The sequence below is a fragment of the Peromyscus eremicus genome, chromosome 6, assembly GCF_949786415.1.
Source record: "Peromyscus eremicus chromosome 6, PerEre_H2_v1, whole genome shotgun sequence".
Taxonomy (NCBI): domain Eukaryota; kingdom Metazoa; phylum Chordata; class Mammalia; order Rodentia; family Cricetidae; genus Peromyscus; species Peromyscus eremicus.
The window spans coordinates 106,241,945-106,268,156 of NC_081421.1; the positions used below are offsets into that span (position 1 = coordinate 106,241,945).

Consider the following 26,212-nt stretch of genomic DNA (forward strand, 5'->3'; position numbering starts at 1 on the left):
GAAGGCATTATAGAATAAGCTGAATGGCATGAGTGGCCCAGGACTCAGTCCCGGGTCTTACATGAAAAGTTGCTGTGTGAATACGGAAGCTGGCACTCGACTGCTTCTCATATGAACTCTTGTCCTTCCAGCTGAGTTTGGAAGTAGAACTAGAGTCTAGAAAGTAGATGATTTACCTGAGGCATCAAAGGCAGTGTGTGAAGCCAAGGCCATCTTCTTGCTATTTTTCTCAGCTTTCTGTTGTCAAGGCTCTGGGCTCAATCCCTAGCACTGCACTAAATAAATAAAGACACCCACCCCACCCCCACCAGAGATTGAGTTAAAGAATGATCTCATTTCACAAATATTCATACATTCTTACCGGTTCCTTTTTTAAACTTTATTGAGTCATCTGCATGGATATAGAGAGTTAGGCAGGGACTGGAGTATAGTATGTCCAATTGTATTACTAAGCTTGGCTGATACTGGCTGTGTTGAGTAAAGCTGGCTAACTTCTGTAGATTTTAGTTTTCTCACTTAAGTATTAAAGATATAAGGCTTGGGAATTTCTAAACATGTTCTCAACTTTTATTATCCCATTGATCTGTGACTCTAAGTAACTTGGAAAAACATTCTGTTTTGGGATACTTCCCTCAATTTAAAATTTTTCTATCCTTTATACCCAATATCTCAGACAAATTATTAATATTTCTTTTGAACTTTCTCTAGGGCAAAGTAGTTTAGTATTTGGATTTAAAAGACTTATATGAACACAATAAAAACAATTAAAGCATTTAATTGACTCTTGAGTAATAGTGCACTTCAGTTAATTTTATGGATAGCTGAACCTATCTTATTGAATACCATTTTTTAAATATAGCATTCCCTTTAATGAAAATCTCTAAATTACGCTATGTAACAATGCCTTTCAAAACAGAAAAATCTTCCTATATAATTTTTTTCCTTTCATTATCTGAAGGATGCAGAATCACCTTTTCAAACATCTGATATTACACCGAATGTCTTTCAGGTACAATTCAGGTGTGATGGTCTTTATGGGACATTTATTAAACATTCATTTGGTGTTTGAGTGAAGGAAACACAACTTGACTTGGCTTTTTAAAAGGGGGCTTTACTGACTTACCTAACAGAAAAATATTTACTTCCAGATGTTCAGATAATGTGGTTATCAAATTGCAGGTGGATCATTATCTTTCCCTATTGAGATTGGACTGTCCTCTATGGCTACTTAATTATTTAGATTCTTCTTGGGAGTCAGAGGGATTGTCAACGTCCAGGTTTAGTAGTCCCACAGAAAGAGAACCCTTTCACAGTGATTTCCATACACACTACACACTGGCTGTTACTCCCTAAGCAGGAGTTATGTCTCCTGTGTGAAACCTTTTCTTGACAGGGGAAGAAGTTGTCTCATTACTTGTGCTGTCCTCATCCCTGGAGTGTGGGAGCTGGAGAGGGAAGGGCGGCCTCATATAGATCACATGGGTAGAGAAGAGAGGGTGTGTGGATTCCAGAAAGAATGAGCATGAGGCTATTTGGGATGCCAAAGCTACAAATATCCCCTGTGAAAACCTACTCATCCCAGCACATTCCCCTCTCAGATCACTCCTTTCCACCTCTCTGTGTCACCTGTCATTCATGCTGCTCTTGGTTGGCCTTTATCATCACACTCTCTTCCATCAGGTGTGTCCCGTCCCCTGGCAGGGTTTCACAGTGTATCCCTGGCTGTCCCAGAACTCATTCTATAGACCAGGCTGGCCTGGAACTCACAAAGATCCACCTACTCATCCTCCCTCCCCCTCCCCAGTGCTGGGATTAAAGACGTGTGCCACCACCACCTGGCTTCAAATTTTAATTTATAAATCTCTTCGGAGAGTTTGCAAACAAGGTGATCAAGGTCATTCAAATTATTTCCAGAGAAGAGATAATGGGCCCTGAGTGGAGTCTTAAGAAAGAATTATAGAATCTGATGGCTTATTTATGGACCTTAAAAGTCATTTTCGCACTTTAAAATTTTTCTTTGTTGCCGGGCGGTGGTGGCGCATGCCTTTAATCCCAGCACTCGGGAGGCAGAGCCAGGTGGATCTTTGTGAGTTCGAGGCCAGCCTGGTCTACAGCGAGAGATCCAGGAAAGGTGCAAAGCTACACAGAGAAAACCCTGTCTCAAAAAACCAAAAAAAAAAAAAAAAAAAAAGAAATTTCTTTGCAAATCTGCCTTCAGACTAGGAATGTACTAATGTAAACCACAAACCCAATGAGCATAAACAGTAGATATCACGAACATGGTTGCTTTAACTAAAGAAAAGACTTTTGATGTTTCCCTAAATTTAAATGGATTTTTTACAAGATAGATATTTCATTTTACTTTTCTGTTTACAGCACCTTTCTGACTTCAAATATACACTTTGACATCCATGGTTATGGGAGAATAGGGATTTTTTTAATAAAAAAAACCTCTATAAATTCCTACATATAGCATACATTGTACAGCATGTTAAGTTGTGATTGTCATGTTTAGAACAATCACAATTACACAAAGCTCTCAAATGTTTCGTTTTAACCATCCGTTTCTGTATGTAAATAATGTCATACCTGTTCTTCAGGGGTGGCCAACGTGGTTGATGCTGAGTATTGACAGAGGTGATTTGTCCGCACTGCCTAAGAATTCCAGGTAATTCAACTAACAAGAAGGGTAGAGCAATGAAAACAGTGACGGTTATATCCTCGTGATCCAGAGTTGGGTTTGAAGCCAGTGAACCTAGTGTGGTGAAGGCACCTATAATCACAACCCTTGGGAGGCCGAAGCAGGATGCTAATGAGACCTGTTCCCCCCCCCAAAAAAAAATAATCAAAATCAAAAAAACAAAACAAAGGGACATTGGCCTTGCAATAAGGTTAAAAGAAATATTAAAATAAAATCCATGTGATTAAGGATTTGAGAGCGAGGGTCTCGGCCAGGAAGTCCTTTAAGGGTCCCGCCCCCGAGCCCCGCCCTTCTGCTTCAGGGAAGTCGCAGCCCAGTTTCCGTCCTGGAGATTGGGTCCCTGGCTCTCCTGACGCCCTGGCCTGCGCGCGGCTCCTGCGACGACGACGGTTGCTGGGTGCCTGGGCGGGTGAGACTTGCTAAAGGAATTGTAGGTCTGCCCAGTTTTCTCCATTCTCCTGCTCCAGGCCCTCGGATACTGTTCCTGCTATCACCTCCGGTTCATTAGCTGAGGAAGGCCTCCTCCTTCCCTTCGCTTCCCTTCTCACGTGGCTCATCGCACTGGAAGCCCCCTTCTGTCTTCTTCCTGATTCATTTCTTTCCTCTCTCAACGTGCGTCTCTGGTTTTTCTTTCTCTCAACAGCCCTTGAAAGTAAGACAAGAAGAAATCTTCCTATCAAGACTGACAGCAAAATTAACCCCCTGGGCAGACGCTGTTTTGTACAAACGGTGAATCCGGGGAGATGAAGCTTCACGTGCCCCTGTGATTACAGATGTGTTCCAGAATTAGTTTCTGATTTCCAGAAGAAGCCTTTCGTTCCTTCCCCCACACCACCGACCGGGATTCCTCTTGGACTTATCACAGTGGACAAGCAATTAACCATCAATGCTTTTGAAGGATTAAGGACTGTAATCGCACGCACAGTGTGTCAGGCACAGCATTCAGGAGTCCTGACAGTGCTCTGTGGTGGCGCTGTTCTTGGAATACTACCCTGTTAAGATGCCTTAAAAGCTTGTCACTACTAGGTTGTAAGGTTCCCTGCAGGAACACAAGGTATCTTAAAATTGCAAACTCCTGAAAGATCAGGTAGGTTGAGCAGTTTTCATACCGTCAAAAAGAATGCTAAATAGTTGCCTTTAAAATTGTTTTTGCATATTTAGAGTCCAGTCTTATGTATACTTTCCCACACAGTACCTCAAACCCCAGGAAAGATCAAATTGATGGATGGAAAGATGCAGTTGGCACTTAGGAAGGCAATCTCTCATACTTCTGATTTTCCGCTGGGATAAATTGAATTCAATGAGTCAAATAATTGTGGAACAGTATAAAAAAAATCCTTATTATTGCATGTGGGGAAATCATTCCCCATTTTCATTATAATGCCTATGCAAGGTACATATGGAAGCTGGGAATATAGCTTAGTCTATAAAGTGCCTGTTGTGCAAACAAAAGAACCAGAATTTGGATCCTATCACCTTACATATGCCAGGCATCATATCTGTAACCCTATCTGGAGGGATAAAGACAGATGGACAGCCAGTCTATCCAATGGGTGAGTCCCATGTTCAATGAGAGACCCTGGCTCAAAAAATACAAGGTAACAGCTGGGGAGATGGCTCAGTGAGTAAGATCATTTTCAGTGTAAGCATGATGACCTGAGGTCAAATTCCTGGATCTCAAAAAATGTTCATCTTACCTAGTAATTAAGGAAAAAAGTCTTAAGGCATCATTCTCTCTCTCTCTCTCTCTCTCTCTCTCTCTCTCTCTCTCTCAAATTATATTTAGTATATATAAGTATATATACACATACACATGACAATGATTATATACTATCTAACAAAACCCCTAACACCAGGCATGAGAAGCCCCTGAATTAAGTTATTAGTCAGGATTGTCCAAGAGACTTCCAAAACATTATAGGCTATTGCTTTTGCCCTTGGTTGCATCCCAGAGGTGGAAGTTAAGTCCCTATTGCTGAAGACACCATGTACATCTGACATAGTACCTTGATGACCTGACCTGGATCTGACCTGAAACCCCCTGCCTGAGGAGTAGCTAAGAAATATCTCAAAAAAATGTTCACCATCCCTAGTAACCAGGGAAATAAAAGCAGAACAACTGAGATTTCATCATACCCTAATCAGAATGGCAAAGATCAACAAAACAACAATAAATGATGGAGAAAATGTGGGAAAAATGGGAACCTTTATTCATTTATTTCTTTTGACTGTGGTTATATTTTATTTGTGCTTTAATAAATTTGCCAGGAGAGCAAAGGAAATAGCAAGCCATTTTAAATAAACAAAGAAGTCTGATAGTAGCACACGTCCTTAATCCTAAACACTTAACAGGTAGGGTCTCTGTGTGTTCAAGGCCACACTGGGGAACAGAGCGAAGTGTGGTAACACATGCCTTTAATCCCATTACCGATCGTAGAGACCTGGAGGTCTGTACAGACAGAAAGTGACAGAGCTGTGTAGGAAGAAGTGAGGTATCTGGGCTAAGAGAGCCAATGAGAGGGCAGAACAGCAAGGCAAAAAAGGCATGGGTAGACAGGAAGTAACTCGAATTTGAAAGCTAATAGAGCTGGTGAGGTAAGGTTGGCTGGTGGTTTTTCCTATTTCCCTGATCTAAGGCTTTCACCCTTATATTTGGCTCTGTGTTTTTTATTTTATAAGACCATTTAGAAATTAGTCTACATTTGACAATTCTCTGTTCAGATCCTAAACCCATTTTTGAATGGGTCATTTTTTTAAACTCTTTGTTTTCTGAATTCATTCTCTATATTAACCCTCTGTCAGATGATAGCTGGTAGATTCACTTCCATTCCCTGGGCTTCCTCTTCAGGAAATTGTTTCTTTAGCTATGCAGAAGCTTTTTAGTTTTATGACGTCCCACTTGTCAATGTTGGCTTTAGTTCCTGGGCAAATGGGATCCTGTTCAGAAAGTCCTTTTCTACACCTATATCCTGTAGGGTATTGCCTGTGTTTTCTTCTGACAGTTTCAGTGTTTCCAGTTTCACATTTAGGTTCTTGGTCCAGTTAGAGTTACTTTTTTTGTTCAGGATGATATATATGTTAGGGTCTTAGAGAAGTCCCACAGAAGACCATGAGTCACCTTTGCAATTAGCAAGAGCGTTTATTATCTTGAGAGTAAGAGTTCTAGCATGCTGGGCCGAACATCTGACACAAAGGCAAAATAGCAACCCAGAGAGAGGCTTGCAGGCTCCTTTATAAACAGCTAAGGGGAGTGTTAGGGACAGTTAGGTCACTCAGATATGATTGGTTAAACAAGCAGCAGTTACATTAGTACAGCTCTGATTGGCTCAGGTTAGCAGGGGCTGGCTGTGCTACAGTTTTACCATCTTTGGGCAAGTTTGGTCAAGTTCCATGGGGAGGGGGTAGAGGATTTGTCCCTATTTGGTCATTGCCATGAGATATTGTTGGGGATTGCCCAGGCTTGGTTCATACTGTCACCTTGTCCCTGCTGTCAGGGCAGTTGAAGATTGTCCATTTTTTGTGGTTCTTTCAGAAACTGCTTGCTCAGTCTCAGGAAACTGAAACTGAGGCCTGATCTCTGACAGAAGACTGAGCAGTCTGTTATGGTATGTGCTCGGCTTATACACAGGTCTAATTTCATTCTTCTTCTGTATGTGGACATCTAGTTTTCTCAGCACCATTTGTTGTAGATACTATCTTTTATCCAGTGTGTGGGCTTTTGTCATCTTTGTTGAACATTAGGTGGCCATAATTATGCATATTCATGTTTAGGTCACTGATGTCAGAAAGCTTATGACTTCCTACAACTCCAGCTCTAGGGGGAAATCTAACACCTCTAGCCTCTGCAGGCACATGCATACACATGTACAAACCCACATGAAGATATAAATACATATAATTTAAAATAATAGCTAAATCTTAGAAAATGAAAACTCTTCTTGTTGCTTTCTAGATTTAGGCCATTGTCTTTAGAGAAGGCATATGCTGTGGTTTCTACTTTTTGAATTTGTTGAGGCTTGCTTTATGGCCTGACATATCCTTGAGAATATTCCATATGCTGATGAGAATAATGAGTATTCTTCATTCTTTGGATGAAATGTTCTATAAATGTCTGTTGGGTCCATATTGTTTAATTTTGAAGTTTCTTAATTGAGATTTGTCTTGATGTAAGTGGAGAGTTGAGTTTCCAGCTTTTATTGAGTGAATTATATAATTGGATGTTGGAGCCTTGGGCACATATATATTTACAATAATAACATCATCCTCTTTTTAAAATTTGCTTTTAATCATTACATAGTTACCTCTGTGTCTCATTGCAATTTTTGTCTTAAAGTCTATAATCAGGTATTTTCTCTTCATTTGGTTTTTGACTTGAATAAAATATCTTCTCCCATCCCTTCATTTCCAGTCCTGGTGTCTTCACTAATGAATTGAATTTCTTGTGAGCAGCATATCTTTGGGCCATTGGTTGTGTGTGTGTGTGTGTGTGTGTGTGTGTGTGTGTGTATTTAGTCAGCATAAAACTCACAGAGATCCGCCTCCCTCTGCCTCCCGAGTGCTGGGATTAAAGGCCAGCATAAAACTTTTAACCTAGAAATTTAGTCTAATTATGAGTAGGTAAATATTTGCTTCTATCATTATTTTTTCCTGATTGTTTTATATAGCCTTTATTCTTTGTCTCCTGTTGTTTATCTTTGGTTATATTCTGTATTGATAAGATTTGGTAATTTTCCCTTTTGTGTGTCTGCTGTACTAGTGCATTTTATACTTTTATGTATTTTAATTATGGTATGTTATCTTTTATTTCTGTATATAGGATCCCTTAATCATTTGGGAGATCAGGAGGGTAAGTAATGCCAGTCTTGTGATAATGAATTTCCTGAGTTTTACTTGTCTTAGAAATACTTAACTTCTGGAGGTCTGAGTGATTATAATTATTCGTAGTTGGCAGTATTTGCTTGTTTTTGAAACAGGGTCTTGTTATATAGCCCAGGCTTTCCTTAAACTTGTGACCCTTCTAAGTGCTGGAACAGCCCAGGTGCATCACACCAATCTTGGCACTTTTTTTCTTTTAGGGATGTGAATATGTCATCTTATTCTCTTGGCTTGTAAAATTCTACTGAGAAATCTGCTTTTTGTCTAATAAGGATTCCCTCATATGTGTGCTACTGATTTTTCTGTTTTTAGAATGGTTTCTTTGTCCTTTGTCTTTTACTTTGAATTGCCCCCAAAATGACCTTTTTTGATCAAATCTGTTTGGGATTCATTGAGACTTTTTTGTCTGAACACTTATAATATCTTTCTTAAGTTTTGTTTCTGTATCTCATTTTATACTTTTTCTATGCCTTCCCTCTTCTGAAACATCTATAAATTAAATTTGCAAATATTTGTTTGGTGATGGTGATAACTTCGTTTGTTTTAAAGTTTATTTTTTTTGTTTTTTGAGTCAGAGTTTTTCTGTGTAACCCTGACTGTTCTGAAACCTGTTCTGTAGACTAGGCTTGGCCTTAAACACAGAGATCCACCAGCCTCTGCCACTCAAGGGCTGGGATTAAAGGTGTGTGCCGTTATACCTTGATTTTTTTTCTTATTAATTGATCTCACACGAGCTGCATCCAGTTCAGAAATCCTTTCTACTACTTGACACCTAGCCTGTGGTTGTGAGTCTTTTTTAAAAAATAAAATCTCTTTATTGTAATGAACTCAGAAGTAAAAGCATTACACAGCTATATTAAGGTAGCCACTCAAACACACACATGCCCAGTTCCAAACTCTATACATCTCATTCAACTTGTAAGCAGTTAGAATAGCCATTCTGAAGCCATGGAGTTTTGTGTAGGATTTACACTTTCATTATCAATGACATTTTTCTTCATGTATCTACCACAAAGGGGGAGGGAGGTTTTGACATAATTGAAATTAGAAAAATTAGCTTATGTCCTCTCTCATGATGCATGTGTCCTTTTCCCATATTCCATCCTTCCTCATCATCTAGTATTGCCCTTTCTTGGTCGCTTTTCTGAATGTTATACTACATTCATGCTTACAGCTGTTTCCATATGGACATGTGTATATTAGAGGCTAGGATCTGCATAGGGAGACCACGTAGCTTTTCCTTCTGAGTTTGGGTGACCTTGTTTAATATCATACTTTCCAAGTCCGTTTTCCTTTAGATTTCAGTTGTTTTGGAGCTAGAGTGTTCTATTTTGTACATGTGTCAGTTCACTATCCATTCATCTGTTCCATAATAGCTGATTAGGGTCCCTCTTTCTCTATATCCTCTCCAAAATTTGTCATCTGATTTCTTGATGCTAGCCATTCTGACTGGGATGAGGTGGTATCTCAAAGTCATTTTAATTTACACTTCCTGATTACTAGAGATGTTGAACACGTTTTAAAATGATTTTTGGCCCTTTGTGTTTCTTCTTTGGAAAACTACGTTAATTGCTTAACTCTTGACTGTATTTTTTTTAATTTCACTTATTGAGTATTTCAGATCCATGATTATTTGGTTCTTTTTGTGGTCCCTCTCTTTACTGAGTTTCTTTTTCATGTTATAAATGGTTTTCATTTTTTGTTTGTTTTTTAAGATTCCCACTGTGTACTCTTTTGTGTACTGAATTTTCCTGGAGTCATTATTTGAAGTCTTTGGGGCCCTCATCTTTCTTTTCTTTGGCCCTGTTACTACCTTTAGAGATGTGTGCTGCCCTACTCTTTCATGGTTCATATATCCATATGTTGATATTTGATTACTATCTGATTAACCTGCTACTTCTAACAGTGTTGTAGAATGACTTTCACGGTGAGAGACTTTGTCCTGAAGACTGTTTCTGTGGCACTGGCTCTGGCTCCAGAGGGATGCAATAGTGGAGTCGACAGAGGTTCCTAAGGAAAATCAGTGTTGAGAATCCTATGGCAGCAAGTTTGCTAAGGACTCTGTGTGGCTCATGCAGCCCCCCAAAGCAGAGTTCCCAGCAACTTCCCTAGGCTGTATGGCTGCAGGGCTGATGTGGCAGGCCCAGGAGGGGAGATGTGGCTAGTGAAAAGCAGAAGCATAGCTCCATCAGGTAGTTTTGGCTGTGAGGGGCAAGTCAACTCTAGCAGACAGGCAGCAGGAATGGGCGACTTAAATATCAGTGGACTGGTGGGGTTGGGGTGGCTGCGCCAGGAAGCCTCAGTGGATGTGGTACTTGACACACTGTAGCACCAGCTGGATGCAGGTGGGTTTAGGGTCAGCATGGCTCTGACAAAAGCCTGGGTTGAGGAGGGTACAATAGGAATTGAGCTTCACTTCAGCAGTGCGATGGTATCACTCCAGCAGCTCCCCAAACCAGAGTCAGTGTCCCAGAGGCTGTCAGATTACCCAGCTGCAGAATTTCAGATGTTTATGTCATCACTCGGAGCTATCTTCTTGTTACAGGAAAACATTGTTAGTTTCAAGCTGATCCAGACTAGGTCAGTCAATGTGAAGTGCCTGGTTCACTGTAGGCTCTTCTGGGTCTCTGTCCTCGGTGTCTGTCAGCCTCACTGTAGCCCAGCACTCTCTCCCAAGTATTCCACCTCAACATCAGCTTAACTTTCTCTTTTTTTTTTGGTCCATTGTGAAAGACAAACTTCCTCAGGTTCTGTATAAGCATTCCTCCAGGTTTCATTTTAATTTTCTTGAAGTCTCACGGAGGCTTGAAACACTAGTTGGTGACTGAAATAAAGAATTGATTATCTCCCACATGCTTTTAATATATTGCACATTCTTATGAAATTGGTGAGAAATAATATATTTCTTCACGTCAAAAACTTTTAAAACTTAGGCGCTTGGGGCCAGTGAAGTGGCTTAGTAGGTAGAGGCATTTGCCACCAAGTGAGATGACCTGAATTCATCCCTGGGACCCACATAGAAAAAGAGAACTGATTCCAGCAAGTGGTCCTCTGACCACACACATGGATAAATAATCGTAATAAAAAAATTTAAGCTTGATTTTGTAGCTTTGATTAATAACTTTAAGTCAATATTAAAACTTTTATTACTCTGTGTGTGTGTGTGTGTGTGTGTGTGTGTGTGTGTGTGTGTGTGACGGTACACAGAGGAAGTAACTTGTGGGAGTCAATTCTTCCTTCTACCATGTGGTTCCCAGGGACTGAACTCAGGTACTCAGACTTGGCAGCTGGTGCCTTTACTCACTGAGCCATCTGACTGGCCTTAAGTGAGCATTTAGATTTTCTTTTTCTATAAAGGTATCTGACTTGGCTATGATAAAATTTTATTATTTAAATGTTTTAAATATTAATGTAACTTAACCAAATTCATTTTCATATCAATTTATAGACTTGCCTTTTCTTTCAAATTATTTTTCTTTTAAATATTAGCATGTTCAGAACAGAATCAAACAACGAGGATGATTTCCAGCCATCTACAACTACTCAACCGTCTACAGTTACTCAACTGACTACAATTACTCAGGTAAAAACTTAAAACTACATTGTAATATAGGATGTCTAAATCCATTTTGAGCATGAGAATCTGAGCACCCATATGGAGAGCCTAGCGTGGTGCATGGACTTAGAAGCCCAGCACTGGGGAGCAGAGACAGGCATAGCCTGGAAACCCATTGGCCAGACAGCTAGCCTTGCTGAAACAGGGAGCCTCCTGTTCACTGAGAACTGCCAAGGAACTAAGGCAAAGAGCCCCAGAGGAAGAAACTTGGCATCCTTCTCTGGTACACATACCTGCACACTCAAGTGCATGAAACACACACACACCATATGCAAGTATACACCAAAAATAAAAACAAACAAACAAATCCAGTTTGGCATGAGGACCACGAATACCCACACTAGTAATCGTAGGAGCTGGGAGGCTGAGGCAAGAGGATCCTGAGTTACAGACATCCCGTGCTATGTAGCAAGACACTGTTTGTTTGGTTCTTTTAAAATTATTTTTTGTTTATTATTATATAGATTTCTCTTCAATGTGTCTGTAAAAAGTGAAAACATATAATTTTTGAAATGGCTATTAAATTTTAATGGGTTCTAGAAAATGAGCAGAAAGGATGAGACAGATGAAAAGGAATTTTTTGTACCTAGATTGGGCATGTTTTAGAATAAGGCAAATATAGCTTATTTCCTTATGTGTGGTAGAAAATTTCACCAATTTAAATCAACAAAGGTTATGTATTTTGAAGAAACTGGGAAGAGGGGAAGTGTTGTCTTTTGAGCATAGAGAGTACACCATTAAGTCTTTTGGTAATCTAGTTTTACTAAATAATTGTTTATAGTTAGAATTATAAATTGCTTATTTTTTTTAAATAGAGATTCCTACAATTCTTAAGCCAGAAAGCCCAGTGTAATATTATAAACATCACACCTCGCTTCTCATTTCTTTGTCTGTGATTAATTCATCCTAACCTATGTCCATTTATTGTATACTCTGAAATGTAAAGTAGGATGCTCTGATTCACTGTGTGTGACTCATGACTTTCCATAACCCTAATAAAAGCCAGCTGCTGTGTGTTTAGCATTCCGTACAGTGATGGAGACTCTAGAAAATACCTATATTGTTGGTTGTTTTTACTCTTTTACTTTTTGGCTCTTTGCTCCTTTGGGTGTTCTGCCATACAGCTCCCAAATAAATAAACATGGAGGCTTATTCTTTCTTATAAATGCCCAGCCTTAGCTTGGCTTGTTTCTTGCCAGCTTTTCTTAAATTATTCCATCTACCTTTTGCCTCTGAGCTTTTTCCTTTTTTTTGCATGTGTATATCTTACTTTCACTCTTACTCTGTAGCTGGCTGTGTGGCTGAGTGGATGGCCCCTGATGTCCTCTCTCCTTTTTTGCTTGCTCCTTGATCTTTTCTTTCTCTTTTTCTCCTTCTATTTATTCTCTCTGCCTGCCAGCACCACTTATCCTTTGTCCTGCCCTGCTATTGGCCATTCAGCTCTTTATTAGATCAATCAGGTGTTTTAGAGAGGGAAAGCAACACAGCTTCACAGAGTTAAACAAATGCAACATAAAAGAATGCAACACATCTTTGCATCATTAAAACAAATGTTCCACAGCATAAACAAATGTAATACATCTTAAAATAATAGTCCACAACACATCTCTACCCTGGAACACAACAGACTGGTTATTAGATCTGAGAACTTTGTCTCAAAGAGCTACAGAATGTGTACTTAGCAATCAGGTGCAGTGTTGGCTCCATCATAGACATTCATTTTAACCCACTGAGCCCTTGGTTATCAATGCAGCTTAGGCTTTACTACACTTCTGTAGAAGTGCACTCAGAATGTTAGCAGCACACTTAGTGTTGGCACATATATGCACCCACCCACTTACTCATCCGTCCATCATGGCAATGATACGCTAAACACAGAAGTCACTATTCCAAGGTTCACTCTGGGTTTGTTGTTGGAATTGTTTGTTTATATTAGAAGAATCTTCTCTGCACTCTCACAAACCACAGATATTTCACTAAATCAGCAGTTTCATAATTACGTTAACATTCAAAGATTGGGAGGGAGGACTGATGTATACCATAAATTATCAAAATATGTATAAATATTAGTGGAGGCAAGCTTGAATTTCTGAGAATGTTACCTCTGGTTTTCTCATTTTTTCAGTTATATAATTTTTCATATTTAACTTTCCAATTTAGTTATATTTTCACTTCAGGAAAGTTTTGGTGATTAATCTAAGGGAGATAAACAAAGGGTAGACAGGTTCAATTGTTAAGCCTACAATAGAGACTTACTTGTTAAATATATAAATGGTAATAGCAATGGTGGAGATGCAGCTGTAGTAACATATGAGTCATGGTTCCTTGCAAAATAGTCTGCTGTTACATCTCCTATTTCTGAAGCGTGTGATGGGTGTTTCCCATGTTGACAGTAATATAAATTTAGTTATGAAATGTAGTGATTGCTTACATTCATAAAATTATGTGGCGAGTACAGTTCTTAAAAGAGTTCCTTGTTTGACTTCAGGTTTCCAGTGATCCTGCTTTTAGTTCAACATATGAGGACACTAAGGAAAGGAGACAACAGGTGAACAGCAGTACAAATAGTTATTGTCCTCCACAAGGAACATTCAATAAGATAATTACAGATGGTATGTGAACTAAATGTACATGGGAAGAAAATGAGAAATATGTGCGCCTAATAAAATGCAGATAATAAGGCCACTGCCATATATATATATATATATATATATATATATGTATGTATGTGTATATATATATATGATATATACCTCAGATGGCAAGCTCAGTTCTGAACAATATGTAGACAGAACAAATATTTCCTCATCCTTTCAAAACCAAAGTATTACTTGATTTATAGTTTATTCTTTTCCATGTATTCTAATATTAAATGTGGGGGTTAGAAGTCACATTAATTAAAGATTCTTGTTGCAGACTTTCTTTTGATGGCCTTAGTTAGCCAGGAGTATTATTATCCCTGGCAATACTAAGGTTCTTAACATTGGGTCCCAGATTTTAAAATAGCTGTGGCCTTATATAAAATTTGCATCTTATTGTTGCCAAATAAATAAAGAATTTTTTCTTATTTCTATTTATTTATTTATTTATTTTTAGTGCATTGGTGTTTTGCCTGCATGTATGTCTGTATGAGGGTGTCAGATCCCCTAGTACTGGAGCTACAAAAAGCTGTCAGCTGCCATTGAGTGCTGGGAATTGAACCTGGGTCCTTTGGGAGAGCAGACAGTGCTCTTAACTGTTGAGCCATATGTCTAGCCCCCTAGTTTTTAATTTCTTTGTGAATATTCTATACAATGGAACTCAGAGATTTTGACCACCAACTGTATATATCCTATACAGAACAAAAATTAGACTAAATATAGTGAAGCATAAGTAATTGAAGTTTTAGTTTTTGTGTATTCTTATTTGTTCTTTGCTAACTTTAAACTTTTAAAAGCAAATTTTATTCATTGATTTTTTTTTTCATTAGCAATGGCTGCTTCTTAATTAACATCAGTGTTTTAAGGACCTTGAATTAAGTTTTTCTCTGAACTCGAAAAGTCCTCATGTGACTGTGAATTCCTGGGCTCCTGTTTTCGTTGTACTTTCTGCACATAGCTCTTGTACATCTGTTCATTCCCATGATCCTGTCTATTTAGCAGGCTGTTTCTAGAGTGTAGTTGTTATGAGAGAGGAAGAGGAATGTGCTGATCACCAACGTTACCCTCTTCAGGTTGGATTGCAGACAGAGTTCAATACCAGCACTGAAATGTCAACCTTAGGTCAATGACTTATTTCCCCCCTTTCCCCCCAATTTTGGTTTTGTAGTTTTAGGGACATTTGTAGGAAAAGAAGATTTCATAGCTTCCATGTTCTGTTTTAGGGATACACATTTTAGTACTATCTTTTCTCAAGCCTCTCTCCTTTCCTTTTATACATACATCATCTAGGTTCTTACTGGTTCCTCAATACACACTTCCAAATCAAATTCAGGAACACATTAAGATTATATATTATGATCAGGTGTGCTTCATTCTAGAAAGTCAAGGTTGGTTTGACTTATGTAAATCAATAAATGTAATATATCATGTAAATAAACTTAAGGACAAAAACCACATTATCACTTCAATTGATGCTGAAAAGGACATTTGGAATTCTTTTGAGTAAGAAAAAACAAAAAGCAAGAACAGTCGAACTTAGAAATCCACAAAAAATGACTCGCTAACAGACCAGGCACAGCGTCTGCGTTAAAGAAGAATGTGCATCGGTTCAGTGGCTTCCCTTTGAAAAAGGCAGCATCCAATATAAAGAGAAGGAAGAAATGTTGAAAAGTTGGGAGATGTGCTAAAGAGCATCCCTAAGGTTCTTGACTTGGAGAGATGAGTGTGAGCAGTGAACTAGTGAAGAGGCTGTTGAATTTCTTAATGTAAACCATTGCCAAGATCTAAAACACCTTCAAGCAAAGGTAGTGAAAAGGAACAGAACAGTTCTGTAATGACAGTGAAGGCAAAGCAAACCAGATATCCTGAAAATCTGTCGGATGAATCCAGTAGTGATGAAGATGAAAATAAAAATGAGATAAATGACGAGGAGCAGCTAACAAAAAAAAAATCTAAAAAAGAAAAAGCCAAACAGAAAGCTGCTGCTAAAAGCAAAAATTCCCCCCAAACCTGTAAAAAGTGCTAATGGTGAGGAAGCAGAAAACATACCAGGAAGAGTCGAGACAGGTCAAAATAGTCTGGATCTCAAGACAGATAACAAACCACTAATTCAAACATCCAGGAAACCCACCTCCAGACGAAGAGTTAAAGGAAATAGCAAAGAAATTATTGGCCAATTTATTGCTAATTTGGAAGAAGTCACAATGAAGGAGATTTGCAGAGAGGTATATGAAAATTATTTGACTGAGAGAAAGCATCTCATTAAAATAACTGTAAAGCTGGGCAGTAGTAGCATACTCCTGTAATCCCAGAACTGCAAAGGCTGAGGCAGGTGGATCTTTGTAAGTTCAAGGCCAGCCTGGTCTACAAAGCAAGTTCTAGAACAGCCAAGCCTGTTACACAAAGAAACCCTCTCTCAGAAAAAACAAAAAACTAACAAACAGAAAAAACAGCTCTAAAGAGCTGGTTCCTTGTTATGGAGGACGGATGGCTTGTTCTCAGATTTGAAGAACAAAGAGAATGTGTTTTCTTTTCTAAGTCTACGGAGTTCGGAGAACTCATTGCTGTCCTTTGAGTGTTACATACATCTGAGCCTGCTGTTTTAAACTGGATTTCTGTACAGCTTTTAGCTTAAATCTTTCATGGCAGTAATTATTCCTTGCTTTTTGTGGCTGCACATTTTGGATTTCTTTATGTAATATCATAGGTTCCTGAACTATACACAAGGTCAGTGCACTGTATAGACTTTGGGTCTGATTAATTTCAGTGCATGGCATTTTTTATTTGTAAGCTCTTCATAATGAAGGTTTTTTTTTTTTGTTTACTTGTAAATTACAGTGGTTTTATTTTACTTTTATTTTGTGTGCATTGGTGTTTTGCATGGGTGTTGGTTCCCTAGAACTAGAGTTACAGGCAGTTGTGAGCTGCCCTGTGGGTGCTGGGAATTTCACATGGGTCCTCTGGAAGAGCAGTCAGTGCTCTTAACCACTGAGTCATCTCTCTAGCTCCATAATGAAGTTTTTAAAGGTCATAATATCAGTTTCATGAGGATAGCAATCTTGGAAGTTTAAGATTCAGAAATAATACTCCAGACACTTTCAATTTCTGAAGCTTGCCTTTAACCCCAGCACTTGAGAGGCGGAGACAGATGGATTTCTGTGAGTTTGAGGATAGCCAAGGCTGCATAGAAAGGCCCTGTCTGTAAGTAAATAAAGAGAAAATGAGGTGGGAGAATCCATCTACACCTCTCAGTATAATAGTTAAAACTTCAGAAATGAAAGAGAAAACCTGAATAAGACAAAGAAGAAGCCTTGCCTATATGGGAGTCCTAATAAAAATTGCATCCTCTCTCCTCGGAAGTGACGGCAGCAAGAGGGGTGGAGTGGAGTGTTGTGAGCAAAAATAAACACCAGCCCAGAATTCTGGATCTTAGAAATTATCCTTCAGAAATCAAGGTGAAATAAATTCTTTTGGATTAAAATTTTTTAAGGTATACTATTTTCCATTGATTTACCTTGCAGCAACTGTCAAGAGGTTTTCAGATAGAAGGCAATTTTATATAGGCCCAAAACTCAGATCTACAGAAAAGAGAAAAAGAATTGAAGGTTTAAAAAAAAAGCCTTTTCTTTGCCTTATCAAATGGGTAAGTTTATTCAAAACACAATATATTCAGTAATTATAGTTTAGGTATGTGTGGGCTGAATAACTATGGTAGAAGAAAAAGACCAAAAGCCAGGAGTACTTCGTTACAGTTATATGTTGAGTAATGACTTCTGTCAGTGATGGACTCTGTACAGGATGGTCCTGTTAGAGTGTAACTGTGCTCTACAGTTCCTGTTCTCTAGTGACATCATAGCTGCCATGCTGTACTGCAGCACCTGTTAGTGGTGATGCTGATATAAGCAGAGCCGCTGTACTCCAGTCACTGTGTAAGCATGTTACACAACTTAGTACAGAAGTGTTGGTGAGCTGTCCCAGCAGTAAGAGTACTCACTCTTGCAAACACGAGGGCTTGAGTACTAGGGGGTACTGTATGATTTCTACAGAATGTTTAAATCACTTAAAAACATCCCTGTCACTGAGTAATAGAGAACTGCAAAAGGTACTTTCTGTGTATATAAAGTAATATAGCATTATTTGAACATGGACTGAGATTAGTTATAATTGTATTAGTTATAATTGTCAATTCTTGGGCAAGCATTATTTTAAAAAAGGAGGCCAAGTTGTGGTGGAGCACACCTTTAATCACAGCACTTGGGAGGCAGAGGCAGATAGATCTCTGTTAGTTCAAGGCCAGCCTGGTCTACAGAATGAGTTCCAGGACAGCCAGGGCAGTTACACAGAGAAACTCTGTCTCAAAAAGCCAAAATAATAAATTAAATAAATAAATATAAAAAAGAAGAAATATAATATTGAAGTGCTAAGATAAAGTGCAATTATATAAAATCCTCAAGAAAAATGAAAAAAGGAAGAAAAACTACTGGAAAACAAAAATAAAACAGGAGGCAGGTGTGATGATGCAAGCTTTTAATCCCAGCACTTAGGAAGCAGGGACAGGAGGTTATCTGTGTTGCAGTTTTCATCTAAGATGGCCTCGTAGACCAGTGTTTTGAATACTTGGTTCCCAGTGCATGCACTGTTTTAAAAGCTGCGGATTCTTTAGGAAGTGAGGTCTTGCTAGTGGGGACAGACCACCAGAGGCAGGTCTTTGAAGATCATCCAAGTCCCTGGTTCACCCCGTTCTCTCTTCTTCCTGACTTGCACCCTATGAAAAGCCGCCGTGTCCATGGGTGGAGCCTTCCTCACTGCCTTTGCCTTCCCCCATGGGACTGAAATCTGTCAGGACCCATGAAACGAAGTAAGCATTGCCTTCCTTCAGTTGTTTCCTTCTAGTACTGTAGTCACCGTGGTGAGAAAAGTGGTTAATATAAGTTTGTAGAGTGTTTAAAATGCACTCATGATGACATTTGGGGATTGAAGAAGTACATGAGAAAAAAATTGAAAGTGATAGTATTAAATGAAAAAGAGAACTCAGCTTACCAGAGAGCCATTAGGGAACACTTTGAAAATGTATATTCCAAAATACTGGAAAGCTAGAAGAAATTGATGAGTTGAATTCCTAGATATGTAACTTAACCAAGTTAAATCCTATAGATATATGCAACTTAGATCTATAACAAGGAACAGAATTAAAGCTATATTGTTTCTGAATATGACAAACCCAGGGCCAGAAAAATCCAGTCCTTTGAAAGAACTGATACCAGTGTTCCTCAACTATTTCATAAAATAGGACTGAAAAAATGCTGGTAAGTCATTCTTTAGCTAGTATTGCTCTGATATCAAAACTAGATAAGCACACACAAAAAATAAATAAAAAAAAAACTATAGACAATTTCCTTGATGAACATAGGTACAAAAATTTATAATCAAATGCCTACAAACTAATTTCAACAACACATAAAAAGATTGGTTTTATCCTAGGAATACAAGGATAGGTTCAACATGTGCAAATAAATAAATGTGATTCAGTGCATAATAGCCTCAGAGACAGAAATGATGTACCATCTCAAAAAATGCTGAAAAAGCTTTTAACACAGTCCAGCATTATTTCCTGATGAAAGCTTTTAGGAACTAGGAACAGATGGAACATACCTTACCATACTAAGGATACATACAATAAATCTATAACCAACATTATATTAATTATGAAAAAACTGAAGGCATTTCCTCCAAAATAAGAAAGAGACAAGGATGTCTAGTGTCTCCATTCTTTTTTTTTTTTTTTTTTTTTTTTTTTGGTTTTTCGAGACAGGGTTTTGCTTTGTGCCTTTTCCTGGAACTCACTTGGTAGCCCAGGCTGGCCTCAAACTCACAGAGATCCGCCTGGCTCTGCCTCCCGAGTGCTGGGATTAAAGGCGTGCGCCACCACCGCCCGGCTAGTGTCTCCATTCTTATTCAACATAATTCTTGAAGCTTTAGCCAAAGCAGTAAGAGAGGAGAAAGAAATAAAAAGGATACAAACAGAAAAAGAAGCCAAATGTCTTAGTTAGGTTTCTATTACTGTGATAAAACATCATGACCAAGGCAACTTATAAAAGAAAGTGTTTAATTCCATTCACAGTTTCAGAGGGTTGAGAGTCCATCATGGCAGAGCAGCATGGCAGCAAGACGTAGACACATATAGCTATAACCATTGAGTTTTCTACAAAGAATACATTAGAGAAAAGATAGCCTCATCAAAGAATGACATTAAGCAAATTTCACATCCACATGTAGAAGAATGAAACTAGATCCATCTCTGTCACTCTTTGTAAAAAATAATTTCAGATTTTATCCAAGAACTGGAAACTTCGAAGCTACTAATCATATTAATGAAAACATTTCAAGATACAGTCATAGGCAAGAATTTTCTGAAAAGGATACCAACATCTCAAGAGATAACAGCAAGAATGATCAATAGGATGGAATGAAATTTAAAGTAGTCTACAATCAATAGACAGAGTGAAGAGACAACTTACAGAATGAGAGAACATCTCTGCCAGATACACAACCTAGGGAATTATAGCTAGAATATATAAACTTTAAAAATTGAGAGCCAAAATCAAACTATCCAGCCAACAAATGCACAGATGAGTTGAACACACATTTCTCAGAAGAAGTGTAAATGGGCAATAATAGATGGGGAAATGTTCAATATTTTAGTCTAACTGGAAAATGTAAATCAGAACTATGTAGCCAAACATTTAAGTGCACCAGTTTCCCACCAGCCCATCAGAGACATTTCCTAACTATACTGGCCATTCTCACTGGTTTGCAGGAAGAGGTTCTACTAATGATGCCTGAGATAGAGACAGTTTGGGTACATTGCAGCTTTTTAAAAATGCCCAGATAGTTCATTTTCAGCCAGAAGAATCACCTCTTCTAGCTAGCTGCCCTGATGCTAGTTCTAATTTTTTGACATTTGATTCCAAAGGAATTGGCCAAGACTATCAAGAATCTTTGTATACAAGATTCTTAGATTCTTCTGTGGAATGTTGCATGCAGCCAATCCCACCAGGCCAGTGGTCTTCAGCATGGCCACCACAATAGAGCCAGGGACCCTTAATATAGTGTTTGATTTCCATTATTAGAGGAACTTTTTCCTAGCGACCTTATACATTTCAAGCTGCACCTCTCCCACCCTTTTTTATCATTCATCCTAATTAACTATGCTCAGCTTTCAGAACAGGGTGATAATTACTCCTTTCCCCCAATTTCCCCCCTTTACTTTTATCTGCATTTATTTTATGCTGAATTTATTTCCGTGCCATAAGTTTTTGTTTCTTCAGTTTCATCTGGGATAACTTTTCTCCTGTTCACCTTCCTCTTCTGGCTTTGGAACACTTTGTTCCTTTTCAATGAGGATTATTTCCATGTGGCAGGGGGAGCGCATATACGGGTTAACACAGCCATGAGTTCTATAAATTCATGGGCACATCGTAGATACTCCGTTCACCTGGATATGTTCAATGACTAGAGAATCGACATCTAAACCCTTCAGTTCAGCACCACTCTCTGCATTTTTAAGCATGTGCAGCAAAAATTAAGCACTCTTTTTAGACCACTGGCCCTGAGTCCATCCCACCATTTGGCCTTGGTGTACCTACTGTCTCTGCCGTTCTACCATCCAGATGACACATACTGCATCTTTAAAATGGCATCTTTGAGATGCTTGGTGGCTTTCTGGATATGTATATCCTTGATAGCCTAGGCAGTTTCACTGGTGTTCTTAAAGTGAACGTGAAGATTTGAACCTCTTGATTTGCATGATTTTGTAGGGACTTCTAGGTCATAGGAGTAATGAACCATTTTAACAGGCTACCTCAGGCCACTTACAGCTCCCAATGCTCTTTATGATGTTATATTTATTCCTTTTATGTTTTTTATTTTTTTAATTCTGTTCAGTTTTTAAAAATTATATATGGTTTTAGCCATTCTGACAGGTGTAAGATGATATCTCAGAGTCATTTTGATTTGCATTTCCATGATGACTAAGGATGTTGAGCAGTTCCTTAAATGTCTTTCAGCCATTTGAGATTCTTCTATTGAGAATTCGGCATTTAGCTCTGTAGCCCATTTTTTAATTGGATTGTTTAGGTATTTTGATGTCTAGTTTCTTGAGTTCTTTATATATTTTGGAGATCAGCCCTCTGTCAGATTTGGGGTTGGTGAAGATCTTTTCCCATTCTGTAGGCTGTCATTTTGTCTTATTGACCATGTCCTTCACCCTACAAAAGCTTCTCAGTTTCAAGAGGTCCCATTTATTAATTGTTGTTCTCAGTGTCTGTGCTATGAGTGTTATATTTAGGAAGTGGTCTCCTTTGGCAATGCGTTCAAGACTACTTCCTGCTTTCTCTTCTAACAAGTTCATTGTAACTGGATTTATGTTGAGGTCTTTGATCCACTTGGATTTGAGTTTTGTAAAGAGATACCATGATAAATGAAGACATCATGGGAATAGGGAAAAACAGAGTGCTAGGGAAGTTCCTAGGAATCCACAAAGATGACCCCACCTTAGACTACTGGCAATAGTTGAGAAGGTGCCTGAACTGGCCTACTCTGGTGATCAGATGGGTGAATACCCTAACTGTCATCATAGAGCCCAGTGACTGATGGAAACAGATGCAGAGACCATGGCTGGGCACCAGGCTGAGCTCCAGGAGTCCAATCCATGAGAGAGAGGAAGGATTCTATGAGCAAGGGACATCAAGATCATGATGAGAAAATGTACAGAGATGGCCAGCCAAACTAGTGGAGATACATGAACTGTGGACCAATAGCTGTGGAGCCCCCATGGTACTGGACTAGGCCCTCTGGATAGGCGAGACAGTTGCTTAGTTTGAACTGTTTAGGGGGCCCCCAAGCAGGCAGTGGGATCGCGACCTGTCCCTGCTGCATGAGCCGGCTTTTTGGAGCCCAGTGCCTATGGTGGGACACTTTGCACAGCCTTGGTGCAGGGAGGAGGGGGGCTTGGACCTGCCTCAGCTGAATGTACCAGGCTCTGCTGACTCCCTATAGGAGACCTTGCCTTGGAGGAGGTGGGAGTGGGGGATGGGTTGGTGGGGAAGGCTAGGGATTGGGAGGAGGGAGGAGAGGGGAATCTTCGGTTGGTATGTAAAATGAATGGAAAAATCTCTTCATCATCATCATCATCATCATCATCATAATAATAATAATAATAAATTATATATGGTTCTGAGATACATGAGGACATTTTATACAAATATGCTTTGATCAAATTCCCCTCATCCCTGCCAACCTCACCCTTCTCAACCTTTACTATCCTGTTAGTCCTCCTTGTTGCCATATTTATTTATTTGTTGCCATGGTCTCTGCATCTGTTTCCATCAGTCACTGGGCTCTATGATGACAGTTAGGGTATTCACCCATCTGGTCACCAGAGTAGGCCAGTTAAGGCATCTTCTCGATTATTGCCAGTAGTCTAAGGTGGGGTCATCTTTGTGGATTCCTAGGAACAAGTTTTATTTCTACTTTCATATCATATGCACGTATGACTTTATGTCTATACAAAATCCATAAATCACAAATGAGAAAAAGGTGATATTTTTCTTTCTGAGATTCATTCAGTTGATTGTCTTGAATTACACCCATTTTTCTACAAATGACAACTTTGTTCTTCATATATTACATATTTGTTACTCATCCCTCTGCTGTTAGGTGCCTAGGTTGGCTCTATAACTTAGCTATTGTGAACAGTGCTGCAGTGAACATGGATATGCAGATCTCTCTGTGATATGTTGACATGTGGTAACATGGGTAAATACCCAGGAGTGGGATAGCTGGGTCATATAGCCAATTGATTTTAGTTTCTTCAAGAAACCCTCATGCTGATTTCCACAATGGCTGGAGTACTGTACATCCCTTCCAAGAGTGTGAGTTCCCGTTTGTCTGCATCCTCGCCAGCATTTGTGTTTGTATCTTTAATAACTGCCACTATGACTGGGGTGAGACAGAATCTCAGTGTGGTTTCCATTTGCATCTCTCTGATGGTTAGGGAGGCCATGTGTACTTCAGCTTTTGAGACCTTTCAACTCATTTCAATAACACATTTTTTAAATTAAATTGTTTGATTTTTTTTGTTAGATTTATTCCAACATTTTTTGAGGCAATTGTGAATAGAATTATTTTGTCTGATTTCTTTTTAGTGTGTTTTCTGTTGGCATATAAGAAGGCTACTAATTTTTGTTTGTTCATTTGTGCTATTTAATTTTGTTTTAATTAAGACATGTGTATGTGTCTGCCATGAGGACCTAGCTTGACCTTGTTTGTATCTTTCCTTCCTCTCTTCACCTTTTAACTTAATCAGACCTTGCTCATTTATTTTGTATATTCTGCACTTGAGGTTGGACAAAATATCAAATAGATTAATTTAAAAAGAAGTGCTTATTTATTTAGTGAATATGAAATTAATAAAATTTTGTGAAATATGATTAAAATATTGGAAAATATGTGGGCACATATATGTTTTATAACCTTGCTAGAAGAACATTATTAGGAGCATGGCAAGAGCCAGGAATTCCCAAGACCTGTTTTGTCAGTCTGCCTCTTGAACGGTGAGATCCTTCTATCCCATGGCTCCCAGTACCTAATGTCTTTTATAAGTGTCTGCTGTCACTGTTCTTTTGTTTGTCTTCTTGTGGGTTTCCTGTGTACTTATTACATAACTTAGTAGACATCTAGTGATTTGGAGGCGGCATTCTATTCAGGTGAGTGGACAATTTGAGGTGAGTCAGTTCTCTCGTTCTACCTTGCTTTTGAGAAAAGATGTCTTCTTACTTCAGGTCTCCAACTTGTTTCAGCTTTGTTGATTGTAACACACTTCTTCCTCTTGGGCTGGTTCCACTTCCTGTTAGCAGATCTCCTTGGCAAGTATCCCAGGGCTCTGGCATTTCCAACATCTTGGGGTCTCTACAGCAATCTAGGCTTCACCTTCACAGCTTCACACAGTGGCCTCTCTAGGCCTCCATGCAGGGACACCCCTGACACATGCTTGGTCTCAGCAGCTTTCCTTAGTCATGGAGAGTGATTCCATAACCCCTTTCTTCTATCCTTGACTCTAAAGCTAGAACCATGGGTCTGAAGGTGCCAAGTTCTCTTGGTTGCTGGGGCTGGAACATAATCCCCTCATTCAATTACATCCCCATGAGCTTTCTGCTTTCCATGGTTTCCCTCATTACCAAGCTTGGCTGTCCTGGAATTTGCTCTGTAGACCATGCTGGCCTTGAACTCAGAGATCCGCCTGCCTCTGTCTCCTGGGTGCTAGGATTAAAGGTGTGTACTTCCATGCCTGGACCTAAGCTGTTCTTTAATTCCTTTTCACAAGTTGAAATCTTAGCTGGGTGGGGTCTTATCTTGAGGTCACTACTCTTTTTATTCCTTTTAATATCAGGCTTTTCTTGTATCTGTTTATCTCCTTGAACATAGGACTTAGCCCCATTCTACTTCCTGGTGCCTCCTTTCTTCTCAAACTGTACATTTTGTAACTTTCCCTGCTCAGCTTACTCCTTTACATTATAGATTTGCATAAGAGTGACCTCTAATAACCACACAAAAGAGTCTATACCAGGCTGTTTTGAGATTTCTTCTGCCAGTAGAATTAATCCAAAACTCTTCACTTTAGCCTCAGGCAGACTTTTCAGACAAGGGCAAAAAGCAGCTACATTCTTCACCAAAATATCACAAGAACAGTCTATAGCCCATATATTAATATTCTCCTCTGAAACCTCTTGAGCATCCTCAGCACCACTGTCTTCCACATTCCTACTAGGATGACCCATTAAGTAGTGCTTAAAGCATTCCACTGCTTTCCTAACCCCACATCCCAAAGTCCACATTCCTCCAAACAAAAGCATGGCCAGGCCTATCACAGCAATACTCCAGTCCCTGATACCAGCTTCTGTCTTAGGGTTTCTGTTGCTGTGAAGAGACACCATGACCACAGCAACTCTTATAAAGGAAAACATTTAATCGGGGTTGACTTACAGTTTCAGAGGTTTAGTCCATTATCATCATGGTGGGACACGGCAGTATGCAGGCAGACATGGTGCAGGAGAAGGAGACTGTGTGCCATACCAGGTATAGCTTGAGCATATGATACCTCAAAGTCCACCCTCAAAGTGACATACTTCCTCCAACAAGGCCACACCTCCTAATAGTGCCACTCCCTATAGGCCAAGCATTCAAACACATTAATTGGTGGGGGCCACACCTATTCAAGCCACCACACCATGGAAGTGCTAGTGTTGGGATTAGATGTGAGCCATAGCATGAATCATTTTTCCTTGGATGCTCAAGATCAAGTTTAGGTAGTCAGAGTTGCGT

General features: G+C 39.1%; 1 protein-coding gene and 1 pseudogene across 3 annotated transcripts in view; both read left to right on the plus strand.

The window, feature by feature from the left end:
- Window positions 1-3,002: 3,002 nt before the first annotated feature.
- Slc9b1 (solute carrier family 9 member B1) overlaps window positions 3,003-26,212 on the plus strand; it is a 49,812-nt gene continuing 26,602 nt past the window's right edge. The window contains exons 1-4 of one of the 3 annotated variants that reach the window (XM_059266295.1): window positions 3,003-3,110; window positions 3,345-3,788; window positions 11,066-11,159; window positions 13,681-13,804. In XM_059266295.1, the coding sequence (XP_059122278.1) occupies window positions 11,067-11,159; window positions 13,681-13,804 (217 nt within the window). In that variant the 5' untranslated portion in view covers window positions 3,003-3,110; window positions 3,345-3,788; window position 11,066. Of the gene's footprint in view, window positions 3,789-7,517; window positions 7,548-11,065; window positions 11,160-13,680; window positions 13,805-26,212 lie in introns of all 3 variants that reach the window. The other 2 variants (XM_059266297.1, XM_059266296.1) reach the window with 2 other exon arrangements.
- Window positions 14,486-16,137, plus strand: LOC131912802 (protein DEK-like; annotated as a pseudogene).